The following is a 14898-nucleotide window of genomic DNA, read 5'->3' on the forward strand; positions in this document are numbered from 1 at the left end:
GATGTAAATCTCTATGGATACATTTGAATGAAATAAGGAATAGAGCAAAAATAGAGTTAATCTCAAGTTTGAGAATAGTAGCTAACTCAACTTTTGGTTGGGTTAGCAGAATAGTGAGCTAACTCATATAAGACAAACAAAGAATTGTGAGTTAATGCTATTCTTGCTCCATCCAAATATCGAATAGCTCAAAGGAATAGTGTTATTCTCGAATTAGTGTTATTTTTACTCCATCCAAATGCACCCTATAAGAAAACAATCTCGCATATATATATATATAGAGAGAGAGAGAGAGATGGACTTGGGTGAGACGCGGAGCACCACGCATTTGTACTTCACGTCATATTTTCATTTTGAAAGTCCAAACAACTGATCCGAACCGTTAGATGTGATCTCCATATTGAAATGTGCTTGGAGACCAAATTTTACATTTTTTGGAATTTTTTTACTATTTATTAAGCCACTTTGAAAATCTGAAAATCCGGGTGAACAGTAAATATTTCTGGACCACCGGATCAGCGATTTTCAAAGTGGCTTAATAAATAGTAAAAAAATTTCAAAAAATGTAAAATTCGGTCTCCAAGCACATTTCAATATGGAGATCGTGTTGAGCGGTTCGGATCGGTTGTTTGGATTTTCAAAATGGCTAAAATGTACCATGGAGCACCAAACGCGTATACTCCGCGTCTCACCCAAGTCCATCTCTCTCTATATATATATATAGAGGAGGGATCAGATGACACCCTTTTTTGGTGAAATCGGATAACATCGTGCATTTTCAAACTTTTCAAAGTCCAAACAGTCGATCCAAACTGTTCAACATAATATATATGTTAAAATGTGCTTGCAGATCAAATTTTACATTTTTTGAAAATTTTTTACTATTTATTAAGTATTTAACAAAATCGCTATATTCAGACCGTTGAATTTTTGTACCCATCTTAATAAATAGTAAAAAAATTCAGAAAAATGTAAAATTTGATCTGCAAGCACATTTTAACATATCCATTAAGTTGAACGGTTTGGATCGACTGTTTGGACTTTGAAAATGCACGGTGTCATCCGATGTCACCAAAAAAGGGTGTCATCCGATCCCTCCTCATATATATATATATATATGAGTTATGCTATCCTACTTTGCAAATTAAAGGGGCTGTATTAATTCGTGTTTCTGACCCTCCGATCTGCTTCAAGAATAGTGCTGATCAGATCGCCAAAACGCGGAACTGGACGTCTCCTGTTGAGCACCCTTTACATTTCCTTTACAATTTTAGGAAATGGAGGCCTCCAATTAAAACCCTAGACAGCTCCCCGTGTCTCCTCCTCTCTCACGCGAAAAAGAAGAACGACAAAGGCGAAAATGAAAACCCTAGACAGCGAGACCCCTCTCCTTCTCTCTCACGCATAGGCTAAGAGGCGAAACTGGAGCTCAGTCGCTGCCTCCGACTGGTCGACTGGTCGCTCAGCGCAGCCCCAACTCCGACTCCACTACCCCGACTCCGACCCCTCTCCTTCTCTCTACTTCCCTCCGCCTCCGACTTGCCAGGAGCTCTCTCTCTCTCTGGAACCATAACTAGCGGAGGAAACAAGAATCCTGTCTAGTTTTGTGCTGGACTATTGGTATGGTTTACTCCTGATGAGTACCAATCTACCTGACCTCTTTCCTTTTTCCTTTTAATGCTTAATTTAATTTCTGGCTTATTGAGATATCGTACTTGTACTTAGCACAATTTACTATAATTGTATCTTAGAATGCTTAAGAAATGACAAATTAAGATTAAAAAAAAGCAAAACTAGGATGTTCTTAAAAGTCATTTTGCTTGCTTTTGTCAGATTATAGATTGTTTTGAAAATTCTTGTTTGGTATCTGTTGTGATGTCACAATTCTCACTGACTTGAGGAATTCTAAATTTGATAACCTTTTGTTAAATTTAGCAATCAAATTTCCATCTTGGATCTGGATTTTTTGGGTTGTTAGATGTTAAGGCACCAGTATAGCTACAGTTCCAGCAATTCATAGATTCTATGTTGCATTGAGGGTAAAATTGAGGGCATTTGTGTTGAAACTTTAAGCATTTTTGTGCCTAATTTCAGAATTTGAGAGATCACCACTGGTTCAATTGAGTCTAGATTGATATATTAAATTGTTCGACCTTGATTATAACACATTGTATATTAAATTGTGATACAGGACATGTATTGAAGTTGATTGCGACTTAGTTAGGACGAAGAGATGAAGAGGTTTACGAGTCTGGCAGAAATTTACGAGTCTGAAGAAGAAGATTTATGAATTGTTTATTAATTTGGATTCTATTAATTTGGACTATGTTAATTTGTTTAGACTTTGTTTAGATTCGCAATTTAAATATGTTCAGATATGCTGCTACTGCTATATTGTTGTATTTGCAATTTAAATATGTTAAGACTTTGATTATATTTTCTTTTGGCTCAGCTTTATTCGACCTCTGACTTTGTTTGCACAATGATCCATATTTTTAATTTGGCCTCTGATGTGAGTTTATGTACTAGTATTTGGACTATATATTTTCCATTCTTAGCTGCAAAGATGATTTTTAGCCATATATTCAATTAGATATTTGATTTATGCAATTTTTGTTCATTTCTTGTTACTCCATTGTTTATAGTTGTTAATTGACAAGGATGGTAGAACTTCATAATAAGATAATGTTAAATCTGAAATTTTTGTAAATTTTGATTTTTTGTTGTTATTTTCTGTTTTCAACTTCAACTATTAAAAGTAATGTACTGGTTGATTTTACTGGTAACTTGGTTTACACCTCAAGTATGCATCCCACATTGAATGCCTTTTTCTAATTTCAACTATTTTACAAAAGAAAAAAATAAAAAAGCTGCACCAACAACACATTCAGAGCACTATCCTCTATTGTCAGTCAAAAGAAAAAAACTGAAACATAAACCATGATTTATTATATCTCTAACAAATTCAACAGATTAGCACATGGTACCAGTACCATAGTCTTTTACTTGTACATCAAAAATTGTAACTATGTAATCTAAAAACCCAAGCCCAAAAACAAAAATTGAAAGCCAACAAATCCACGTTATTCCTAAAAGCCAACAAATCCACGTCTTCTTTCTTATCTTGCCTTCAGTTCTGACAAGATCCGCAGAACAACACCATACTTCCTGTACCGAATCTCCTGGTACCATCAGCCGGCAACCCAATTGTAGAGTAATCAAGCTTTAAATTGTCCTCGCATAGGAGCATTGAAAGAGTGGTACTCCTCATCAGGAGTAAACCATACCAATAGTCCAGCACAAAACTAGACAGGATTCTTGTTTCCTCCGCTAGTTATGGTTCCAGAGAGAGAGAGAGCTCCTGGCAAGTCGGAGGCGGAGGGAAGTAGAGAGAAGGAGAGGGGTCGGAGTCGGGGTAGTGGAGTCGGAGTTAGGGCTGCGCTGAGCGACCAGTCGACCAGTCGGAGGCAGCGACTGAGCTCCAGTTTCGCCTCTTAGCCTATGCGTGAGAGAGAAGGAGAGGGGTCTCGCTGTCTAGGGTTTTCATTTTCGCCTTTGCCGTTCTTCTTTTTCGCGTGAGAGAGGAGGAGACACGGGGAGCTGTCTAGGGTTTTAATTGGAGGCCTCCATTTCCTAAAATTGTAAAGGAAATGTAAAGGGTGCTTAACAGGAGACGTCCAGTTCCGCGTTTTGGCGATCTGATCAGCACTATTCTTGAAGCAGATCGGAGGGTCAGAAACACGAATTAATACAGCCCCTTTAATTTGCAAAGTAGGATAGCATAACTCTATATATATATATATATATATATATATATATATATATATATATATATAGAGTCTGTCTAAATTGCTGCTGGCAGCATTTCAGCAGAGGTGCTGCCGGGGCTATATTTAGCCGTGTGATGTCCAAACAACAAATCCAAACCGTTAGATGTTTAATCTATATTATAACCTACTTGGAGACCAAATTTTACATTTTTTGGAATTTTTTTACTATATATTAAGCTGGTTTGAAAACCGCTGATTCCAGTAAATTTCTGCAGCATTGAAATCAGCGGTTTTCAAACCAGCTTAATATATAGTAAAAAAATTCCAAAAAATGTAAAATTTGGTCTCCAAGTAGATTATAATATAGATTAAACATCTAACGGTTTAGATTTGTCGTTTGAACAACAAAAAATAGAAAAAACAGTGGCAGCACCGCCAGCAGAAATGCTGCCGGCAGCAAATTAGCCACAGCCTATATATATATATATATATATATATATATATATATATATATATATGTATGTATGTATATATATTGTGATAAAAGGCTTTGAGCTCGTTTCATTTAAGAAACCAGTAGTTCATTACAACCAAAAACAACAATCTAAATCAACTAAAATTATAAAAGTTCATCATCACTTCCTTACATCACAAAAACATATAATAGCAAACTGGATAACAAAAGAGAAAAGAAACTAGAAACTAAATAAGCCATCTACGCATTGTTGTTAGATGTATCCTCCTCGTCTCCTGGTGGCTGATAAGGCACAATCTGAGTATCATCAGGATTTAAAATCTGTCTCGCACGTAGTTATTATATATATGGAGTAGAATTAAATTTCTTTTAAGCTCATCAAGTTCTTTAGTGGGTTTAACTTCAAAATTTATCAAATTTTAACTGTTGAAACGAATTTGCTTCGTGAGTGATGTGTATGTATGTCAAAATAATAAATTTTCAATTTAATTTTAAAAAGTCAACCGATAAAAAAAGTAGTTTATAAGTAAATTTTAATGCATTCATATTTCATCATTTTTAATTGTTTAAATTTATATTAAATTAGTTTGAAAAATAAATTTGACATATAAATACTTTAATTATGAATTAAATCGGTTTAAATGATTTGAATTTATCATTAATAGTCAATCTAAATTTTTGAGGTTAAGTTCACGCTGGGTTTGTTATTTTTTTTTTCTTGTTCGAACAAAGAACGACAAGAAGTTTGATATACATCTGTTTTGTTTTTTTTTTCTTTTGAGGAAAAGCCCTTAGGCGGATATACACCTGTACTGTACATCTTTTGATTCTTGAAAGGTGAGGCCTCGTGCTCCGATCTGATTAGAGCAAGTTGTTAATATTTTTTTGCTTTTCATAGATCTCAACGGTAATATACTAAATATTCGATTGCGCGAATCATGGTGCCACCAAAAGAGGCCAAATTTTTTTGGTGGTATGACCTACAAGTACAACTAGACTAATTGGTGATCAGAATCCAGATTATTTGTTTCAGTTTCCATGAACTTCATTTCTTGGTAACTGTGTTTTAAAAATGATTTGCTCCATAGTCTATATGGGGAAGAAGCAGGAGCAAATAATGGGGACTGTAAAGTTATAACAAAATGTTTTTCTTTTAATTTCAATTTGAAAATTTTGAAACATAGAACAATTTATAAAAAAATTGCTTAATTCTTTCTCTTCTTCAGACTATTTTTAAAATTTTGTGATGCATTATGTCAAAAAGGATTTAACTCTATTACAACTATTACATATCACAATTTATTGTAGTAACCACTCAGACCTGTAGCTCTTACACTTATTTTTTTTCCCAGCATGAGATTAAATCAAAGTTCTCAAAATAATTACCTTTAGTGACGAAGACTGAATTTCAAACCTTAAATTTATTTTTCAAAGGCGCCCTTGCCAGGACTGGAGGACAAAATTAAGAACAAAAATAATTCATGCAATTGTCCATCAAAAAATGTGGTTCAACTCCATCACCCGAGGACGCGTTGAATTTAAAGTCCGACAAAATTTAAATGATTAATACAATAGAAAGAAAGTTTACGAATGAAAATCTCAACAAGAAACAATTAGGCTAAATATTTTAATAGAGCTGGTTTGATTTCATGTGGTTGAATATACAACTAACATAACACTGCATGAAGCCAAAACTTCTCTGATAAAATCTTTACCCAAATAATTACTGTGACACTCATTCTTCGGTGATATTTTCGATTTGATTTGGGAAAAAATTACTTATTCTAGTGTTCTCTAAAAGTATAAAACGCTGGAAGGGCTTTGTACCATCCATTCTAGTGTGGTTGAATTCTGTTCAAGAGCCCAAGGGCTTGGAGCACATTTTTGCGACTATTTTTGAGGAATCTTGACGTTAACAGTTGGACCTTTTTTTTTCTTTTCTTTACCATTTCAATATCTCAAAATTTCAGAGTCTTCTCACTTTTGTCACCTCTGAAATAATATTTCTCTATAAAAATACAGATAATACGAATTCAGAATCTGAAATCTTCTTGTGCAAACCACATTTTACGCTATTTGCTACCTGCTCCGTTATGGTATGTTTTAAATTGGATCTGTAGGCTTTCGTCCAAGAACCAAACCCAAAAAAAAATATCTTGATTGATCCTTTCATGTATACCATTTGACCGAAAAACCTGGTTTAACCTTTTTTTGTACAGTATTTGTCAGTATTGCATTATTAAGTATATTTTTATACTTCAACATCATAACTCTAAAAGAAAAAGAAAAAAAAAATCTAATGTGGTACTATTAAATTGCGGAATTGAATTGATTTAAAGATTTGTATTAATAATTGTTCATAACCTTACTTTGCATACAAGGCTTAAAGAGCCGTTAAGAATTTAACTTAAAAGGGAAAAAGATAGTAACTATTAATAAAAAAAATCGGAAGATCTTGAAGTTATCAAGAAGAGCCATGGAAAGTCAGGATGCATAAATTGATAGGTTTTAAAAAGACATTTGGATGGTGCCAAGGGCTATGAGCACATAATAAATCAGGCCCATCAGATGAGTATCCCTTGTAATAACAATAGTTCATTTATGGGCCCATAATGGACTTTAATTTTTCGGAGTACAGAGCAATAAAAGGGACTACAAGACCTTATTTAGGTTAAAGATTGTATTTTCTTACATTTAAAGCCTCCTATTTCTTATTTCCAAAAGCAGAGCTTGAACATTTAACTCGGTTAATCAGTGAAAAAATATTATGGTAAAAGCAAGCGAACCCATAACAATTGTGCCATTGATATCAACTGGTCACACTGACCACAATCAATCAAACTGACACGACGTATCTATAACCAAATTTAGTCTGGCAAATCTCAAAACAACCCAAATCAGCTTATTATCTGGCACGAATGCTGCAATGGGTCGATCAATGCTGGAACCAAGAACTTCCTCCCATTCCTCCCCTCCACATTGTAGCTACCTCCTGTAAGTCTATCAATTTTAAGCTGCCCGGGATAACCCGGGTATGCCCCACGACCGTAAACACCAGGACACGCAGCAGCCACCTCAACTGGTGCAGCAGCATCCCCTTGAAAATACCCGTCTCCATTCGGGTTTGTGACCACACCTGCTAACAGAGTTGCCAAATTGATCACCATCCCATCTAGCCCGACATCACCATTTGGGGGTCGCACCACAACCCCCCTATTTGGGCCATAAAATTCAGCCGCGTGAAATGGCCACGCACATTTGCCAGCGCATTGCCCTGAAGAGTCACCAACCCATATATACTCTGGTGTGTGCAATCCACATGTATTCATGCAGAACCCATCAACTGACACATCAGATGAGGTTAGCACCAGTGCTATACCACCTGGCAACACCCCAAGGCGCGTGGCAAGTGAAGAGAGGTCAGAACGAGTGAGTAGCTTGCCAAGTGAGTAGGACTCATCAGTTAATTGGTTTGTTAGTAAGATGTGGGTTTTGATTTTACCCGCAGTTTGGACATAATAATCCACAGTATGCCACCATTTGGCAACGGTTGGTGAGCGGGGTGGAGATGCTAAGTTTGGGTTGTGGGGTGTTAGAGAAAGAATGAAATCAGTGATTATGGATTTCTGTTTCAGGGTAAAGGAGCCGTACCAAAAGAGAGAAATTGGAATGTGGCCTTGCAGCAGAGGACCATTGTGGTATGTTAAGATGGTAGGTGGTGGCTGGTACAGGGATGCTAGAGAGAGTTTAATCAAGGAGAGGAAGAGAAGAGAGAAAAAAGATTTATGTGGAGATGAGAAAGACATGGTTTATTTCCACCTCTTTTTTCCTTTCTTCTGTGGTGGTGAACTAATAGGGTTGGGCTCCAAGGGAGTGGGTTAAGGTAATTAAAGAGATTGGAATAATGGAGAAAGGAATTGAGTGCATGAGTAGGACAAGCAAAGGGGAGGAGAGAGGGAGGGAGGAGAAGTTTGAAGTAATTCTCCTCTCCATGTGCAATTAGAATCTTCTTTGCATGCATTACTTGGGCTAATAGGCTTTCAACCATGGGCTAACAAATAAATTGTTACAGAAGTTAAACCTCATCCTATAAGCAAAATACAGTTGCCACAAGAACTAATTTCAGAATGTGTTACTCACATAATATATTTATCATAGAATTTGAGCTTCCCAATCTACAAAGCAATCAATCATACACGTATTTGATATACTTGTATTCAAACTTTCACAGATTGAATAAACATCATCTAACCAAGTTGTGTTATTTGATCTATCCCCTGCTCTAAATTTGCAAACTTTACCATGAACCTCAATACAACTATATCCGGTGTCTTTTTTTATATCGTGACTATCCATCACTTCTCTCACACTATTACATTCATCCCACCTTCCGCTGGCCGCATATATACCAGCCATTGCCACATAAGATCCAGAGTTATAAGGCTCCAATTCAATCAACCTTTTGGAAGCAATCTCTCCTATGTCAGTATCACCCCAGACCCGACATGCACTCAATAGAGCACCCCACACTGAAGGTCTATATTCGCACTTGTTCGAGCAAATGAACTGGTACGCCTCGCGTACCATCCCTGCTCGGCCCAATAGATCCACCATGCAACAGAAGTGCTCATTCCTAGGTCGGATATTGTAGTCTCTGTGCATTGCATTGAATAGACTCCAACCTTTATCAACCCAACCAGCATGACTGCAAGCTGATAATAGACATATAAAGGTGATATAGTTAGGTCTTACCATGGATCTTTGCATCAGAGAGAAAATGGTTAAGGCCTCCTTTATGTACCCATGTTTACCATAACCACCAATCATGGTGTTCCAAATAACCACATTTTTCGTGAAATTTATTCGATTGAAGACTGCACGGGCAGATATTAGGTCTCCGCACTTTGCATACATATCGACAATCACCCCTTGTACAATATCATCCGAACTAAAGCCTCTTTTGATCCCTTGGCCGTGCAATTGTCTTGATGGGCCAGTGAACCCAGAATTTGCACACCCATTAAGAAGTGCTACTAAAGTGGCTTGAGTCGGGTCAAAATCCAACCTACAGATTTCTATAAAAAGTTCAATTTGATCAACAATTGAACCAACTCGACCTAAACACGATAACAAGCTGTTATAACATATAACATCCTTGTGTTTGATTTGGTCTAGAGCCGATCTGGCAGCATTCAATTCACCATTTCTAGCATACATGTCAAGTAAAGAGCTCCCAACAAAGGTATCTGAATGCCAACCATTCTTCAGAACATATGCATGCAGTTGCTTCCCTTGTTGCAATGTGGTACAGCCTAGTAATACGTTAATAGTATATGAATTTGGCTCAATACTGTCATATAGCATTTTTATGAACAATGCCATCGTATGGTTTTCATATTTGCGTCTATCAGAATAGGCTGTGAGAATTATAGTCCAGGCAACCACATCCCTCACAGGCATTCTGTCAAACACATTTTGGGCTGCTGAAAACATCCGACATTTGGAATAGAAATCAACGAGTGCACTTTCGCAAGAGCACGTGCACAAACCGTGTGAGCTGTGTCGGATCATAAAACCGTGTACTTCCTTTCCTGATCGGACGGCTCGGAGTGAAGCACAGCATCCAAGAATGGTTGAGATTGGATAGGTACTAGGGTTTTCGGACTGATCAGAGAATACCATGGAGCGAAAGAGATTGAGGGCTATAAATGGTTTCTTATCCCTTGCTTTCTGACGAATGTCAGACGCCAGGTCAGAAGGGTAACGCTGGAGGTTATTGTTGAATTGTAAGGAGACTTTGCCATTAGTGGAGTTGAGATTTGGGGTGGAGCTGGGGTAGGTGGTGGTGGTGGTGGTTTTGGGTGTTGAACTGTGAGGAATATAATGCAGAGAGTCTGGTTGAGGTGAGAGCATGTTTAGTGAAGGGTAAAGACCGACGGAGAAGAAAGATCAGGGATAGAATAGGATGTGGTTATGCTGACGTGGCATAAATTTAGCGCCTGACTACAAAAATCTGATTTTAGCAGATTATGTTCTTCGTTTAACTACTTCATGGAAAAATATTAATTTTGTTACCCAATGCTTCCGGATTAGTTCGATCAGTGAATTACGTTTAACAGTTCAACCTGTACTTTCATAACTCTTTTCTTAAACAAGAAACTCTTAACTAAATAACGAACTTTTTTTAAGATAAAAGTTGTCAATTATCTTAACAGCAGCAGCAGCATAAGTCTCATAACTCAGCATAAGACTCATAAGACTAAATAAATCAGCTTATCGGCTACACCACAGCAAACTACGAGAGTAAAATCACTTCTCATAAGACTCAAACTCAGCATCATACATCTAACCACATCGCTTTTTGCAAAAGTAGCTTTTCAAAAGTTGTGTAGCATTTTTATTCTGAAATTTGCTGCACTATTGGCCATTAAAATTTCCGAATTATATTACAGATGTCAAACCACATCATTAGCTACATAGAATCTGTCCGAGAACCTAAAATTGTCTCTCAGAATTCAGAGAATCATTAGGGCACTAAACTTCCATTACATACATATTTATTACTATGCAGAACACAAAAACAAGAAGTCCAACACAACTAACATAAATGTTTAAATAGAGACGATCTGCTTATAATAAGGAGAAACCAATGTTTCTTTATAGCTACAAGCAACAAGCGCACAGATAATTTGCTAGATGAAAGGCCACTTAAGAAGGCCTTGTTACTTGATTCAACTTTGGAAGCAAATCTCCTGTTCGTGGAATATAGATCATTGATAAGGCCTGTAGCGCATGGGCCTTCTGAACCTCGGAGCCTTCCTGCAGAAATAAAAACCAGAAAACATGTATAAAAATTATGTTACAAATGTTTGATTTAGGGGTTAAATGAAGAAATGAATACCCATATCCATAAGGGGATGCCATATAAGGAGGCATGTAAGGCCTGGGGTAGGGATAACCCCCCGGAAATGGGCTGAACCGCCTTCCTCGAAACTGTCTCATTCCTGGTACATTTGTTCTTTTGGGCATAACCTGCATTTGAAACACAATATATATAAAAATTCAAAACTCTATCCATCGTCATCCCTATTTGCAGAAAACAACCATAATGAAGAACTTCCTAAGAACATCTCAGAATAACTAGACACCCAAAATGGTTTTAGAAATCATGGTGCTTATTTAGCAATTAAGTCCATAAAAGGGTAAAATCATCCAATAAGACCAAAAAAACACCCTAGTGCAAATTGAATACTCCTCTAAAACATTCCTGGTCCATTTAAAAATGTCTTTTACTCTTTTAGCATATCTTCAACAAATATTGCAATTTTGGACACATCAATAAAATATCTAGTGTCAATTTAACTTAAACAAACAAACAAAAAGCAAATAGATATTGAATAGATCAAAACCTTGAGCTGTCTGCCATGGAGTTCAGATTCGTTGAGCTGGACAGCAACCTGAACAGCCTCTGTTTCGACAAACTCGACGTAGGCAAAACCCTTGGGCTGCCCCATCTTGTCAGTCAGGATTGTCACCCTATTGACGGTTCCACATGATTGGAAGTGCTGCTGAACTTCTTCTGGTGTGCATGCGTAATCCACCTGCACGTTATATCTCCCCATCAGTAATCTCATATTTATAAGGTGGTTAGTTTTTTGTTTTTTGTTTTTCAGAAACTTATGTAACTGTTTGTACTGACTGCAACAAGACCTTTGTTGAGCCTGTAATAAAATCACAAAAGACAAGAAAATAGAGGGTATTTGCAAGATAGGTAAAACTTTCTGTGTACAGGTCCACTGTAACTTATCAGGGTACAATCTCAAAAATTCAAGCAGTACTTGAGCTATTGTTAGTTGTAGAATTTTTATAAATGAACAAAAAAAGAGCAATCACAACCAAGTGACAGAAAGAAGTTGCATTTAGAATGAGGAATAATTTATTAAAATGTTGCATCAAAGATACATACTATATATTGAAATGGTCAATCAATTTGGAGCACAGATTCTCTGTTACAAACCCCCAAGCACTGCCCTTGTTATAAGGCACCAGCAGACAGGTCATATTCAAATTTTTATTATTTTAGTCTGTATTAAGTGCTGGGAGGAACCGCCTCAGTGCATCATAAGAAAAAACTATGCCAGAGAGTTCGTAATAGGGGATTTGAATTGGCATTTGGCTATTTATTATTTCTATGAGGAATAGATCTATCATCTATCAATTTGCTCAGATGTAGCAAAAATAACTGAAAAGTATTATCACATGTAATAAAAACTCAAAAGGCCAGTTCAAATAATGTTATACTGAAGCTATTCACTTTCCAATATTTTGCAATAGATCAGAATTTTACTCACTCCCCTTTATTTTCTCTCGATCATTTAATAAGTTGAAAACACTTTTATCAGTTTTTTGTTTGCACAATTTGTAAATATCATTCTACTTCCTGTTTTCTTGCGTATTCAGTACCTCCAAGTTCACCATTATTATTCATTCAATAGCTTTTGTCCTTTTTGCCCTTTTTTTCCTTTCTCCCCATTTTATTGTTCCAGCTTCTGAGATGAGGCTGTCCAAACTTTGTGAAGGTAAAACTAAAGTCTAATAAACTTTGTGAAGGTAAAACTAAAGTCTAATAAGTGTGTTTCACGGATTCCACCAAAAAATACAAGAGGAATCTGTTAAATTCAGTTTAGACTAAGTTCACCTCCAGGGTGTAGGGAAGAGATTTTCTTCCCCAGGGGAGGTGGGTCAAAAATACTCAGAATAACAACCTAAGATCTTGTATTAGAAAGCTAAAAAATACTTGCTATTGTTGAAGTGTTAAATTTATCATCCAAGTGTTTAGTTCTGATGTCAGACTATTCTATTGCTTTTGAAAAAGAAAATCGTAGCAAAACAAACATTATCGAGATAAGGATCAAGAGTTGGACCCTTTACCATGTGGCATCACACGCCTGCATCCTTCACACGATGTAGCTTCTGCATACAATCTGGGCACATATAGCAAAATCCCTTGAAGTTGTAAATGCTCAGCCTGCACAAGAACCCAATATTGTGCATTCTTGCCCCCCTTTATATCTCCTTTTTACAACCATTACAACTCCTTTGCTTTATTCTTCTCTTATCATCAAAAGTCCATCTTTCTTTGCTCCATCTTTTCTTTAACTTTTTTTATATTATTTGTTTTCTGCTTAGCACCTCCTTTTTCTTTTTTTATCTCTTTTTTCTTTTTCTTTTCTTTTTCTCTTACTATTGTAATGATCTTTTTTTTCCCCGAAATAATAGATGCAAGAATGCACGAAAGGTGCATAAGATCGATAATACCAAAGAAAAGAAATCAGCAGCACAATGCAGTAATAACATTTAAGTTTTTGGAAAGGCAAGGAGATAAAAAGAAAAAAATATTCATTACTTTGGTATATCCTAGATGGTCAGCCTTTTTCTTTCATTTCAATAGTCTACTGCCAGAAGTACTTTTGCATGAACAAATAATTTGGATATGCATATAACTTACATTGCCAACAAAAACAGAGCGAGAATCAACTTCCTCTTTGTTAGCTTGACTAGCAGCTTCAGCTCCAGGATCTGCACATAAGCAAAACTAAAACATTCATTTGTATCCTCGTAAATCCTTAATTATGTATGGACCTTTACAATTCCATAAATAACTTATATATCATGTTCAGAAAAAGAAACAAAACTATATATCTCAGATACAAGATACTAATCTTAAAACAAATTATCAACATGTGGACAAGCCTCAACATATAGTAAAGGCAATGTGTAATATTCAGAACAATCCTTGTAGATTGCAAGACAATAAATTAATTATGCATAGATAAGCCCAGGAAGTCGAGAGAAGGTTGTTGTCTGAATCAACAATCAAATAAGAATTTTAACCTTGCCCAGATCCCATCTCCTTCTCCACCTTAGCTTGCATCTCACGGAGAGCATTGGCCTCGTCCTCCATCTCCTTTAATCTCTTTTTCATCTCATCCAACTCTTGAATCTATTAAATTCCAAAAAAAAAAAAAAAAACCAAATCAAATCAAATCGAACTGATGAAACTGAAGAGGATCAAAGTTAAGGTGACTATTAGGGTTTGCGAGGGGCTAGAGACCTTGGAACCATCCACTTCACCACCGTTAATGTCACCGTCAGCATCCATTTCCGCCACATCTGGGATCTCACCGCCGTACACCTCATGCTCTTCATCCTCCATCGGCCTTTTCTCTCTGTTCTCTCCTGCTCGCTCTTTTGCTTCTCGACTAAAAAGAAATGCCTCCCACAAATCACCCCCTTTTTATTTTTCCAGGGACTGGAGAAAGAGGTAAGGGACAGCTCTTGTGCAGTGTTTATCCACCGATCGTTCCAAATTTAGATTCTCCAGTTTCACCAATCATTGGCGAGTCCAGTGTCCAGGTCGGGGAATGCGTATCCTCTGCATTAACTCAAAAAGAAATCGTTAATGAATCTCAACTTTTGAGTTAATGAATTTCAACCATTTGATTTGGAGTCAATTCGGTTTATATCTATAACATAAAAGTTATTTAATATTAGTGAGGATATAATTTGCATAAATCTTTAAACAGATCCGATATTAATTAACATTCATTAACTCAAATGATTCTCTTTGAGTTAATGCAGAGGATACGAATT

The 14898-nt window shown here is 36.5% G+C and overlaps 3 protein-coding genes and 1 long non-coding RNA gene across 6 annotated transcripts; 1 reads left to right on the forward strand and 3 right to left on the reverse strand.

The window, feature by feature from the left end:
* The first annotated feature begins 1295 nt into the window (after positions 1 to 1295).
* LOC144559865 (uncharacterized) lies at positions 1296 to 2525 on the forward strand. The gene is made up of 2 exons (XR_013513276.1): positions 1296 to 1620; positions 2192 to 2525. It is a non-coding gene; the product is annotated as an uncharacterized LOC144559865 (long non-coding RNA).
* A 4363-nt stretch (positions 2526 to 6888) lies between these two features.
* Positions 6889 to 8051, reverse strand: LOC144559262 (protein PHOSPHATE-INDUCED 1-like). The gene has a single exon (XM_078308273.1). It carries the CDS (start codon positions 8049 to 8051, stop codon positions 7143 to 7145), a length of 909 nt encoding a protein of 302 aa, XP_078164399.1. The 3' UTR covers positions 6889 to 7142.
* A 293-nt stretch (positions 8052 to 8344) lies between these two features.
* On the reverse strand, positions 8345 to 10223 carry LOC144559256 (pentatricopeptide repeat-containing protein At4g16470-like). Its single transcript, XM_078308266.1, has one exon. It carries the CDS (start codon positions 10156 to 10158, stop codon positions 8398 to 8400), a length of 1761 nt encoding a protein of 586 aa, XP_078164392.1. The 5' UTR covers positions 10159 to 10223; the 3' UTR covers positions 8345 to 8397.
* Positions 10224 to 10749: 526 nt separating this feature from the next.
* LOC144559263 (RNA-binding (RRM/RBD/RNP motifs) family protein) lies at positions 10750 to 14633 on the reverse strand. 3 transcript variants are annotated; one of them, XM_078308274.1, is made up of 6 exons: positions 14360 to 14633; positions 14140 to 14248; positions 13754 to 13824; positions 11655 to 11846; positions 11147 to 11277; positions 10750 to 11064 (listed from the first exon to the last, which is right to left on the reverse strand). In XM_078308274.1, the coding sequence occupies exons 1-6, from the start codon at positions 14459 to 14461 to the stop codon at positions 11016 to 11018; spliced, it is 654 nt and encodes a 217-aa protein (XP_078164400.1). In that variant the 5' UTR covers positions 14462 to 14633; the 3' UTR covers positions 10750 to 11015. The 3 variants fall into 3 exon arrangements, with proteins under 3 accessions (XP_078164400.1, XP_078164403.1, XP_078164401.1); XM_078308277.1 differs by lacking the exons at positions 14140 to 14248; positions 14360 to 14633 and adding an exon at positions 13177 to 13229 and having other exon boundaries at positions 13754 to 13801; XM_078308275.1 differs by lacking the exons at positions 13754 to 13824; positions 14140 to 14248; positions 14360 to 14633 and adding an exon at positions 13177 to 13686.
* Between the last annotated feature and the right edge of the window lie 265 nt (positions 14634 to 14898).

The sequence above is a fragment of the Carex rostrata genome, chromosome 9 (genome assembly GCF_964058835.1).
Source record: "Carex rostrata chromosome 9, lpCarRost1.2, whole genome shotgun sequence".
Taxonomy (NCBI): domain Eukaryota; kingdom Viridiplantae; phylum Streptophyta; class Magnoliopsida; order Poales; family Cyperaceae; genus Carex; species Carex rostrata.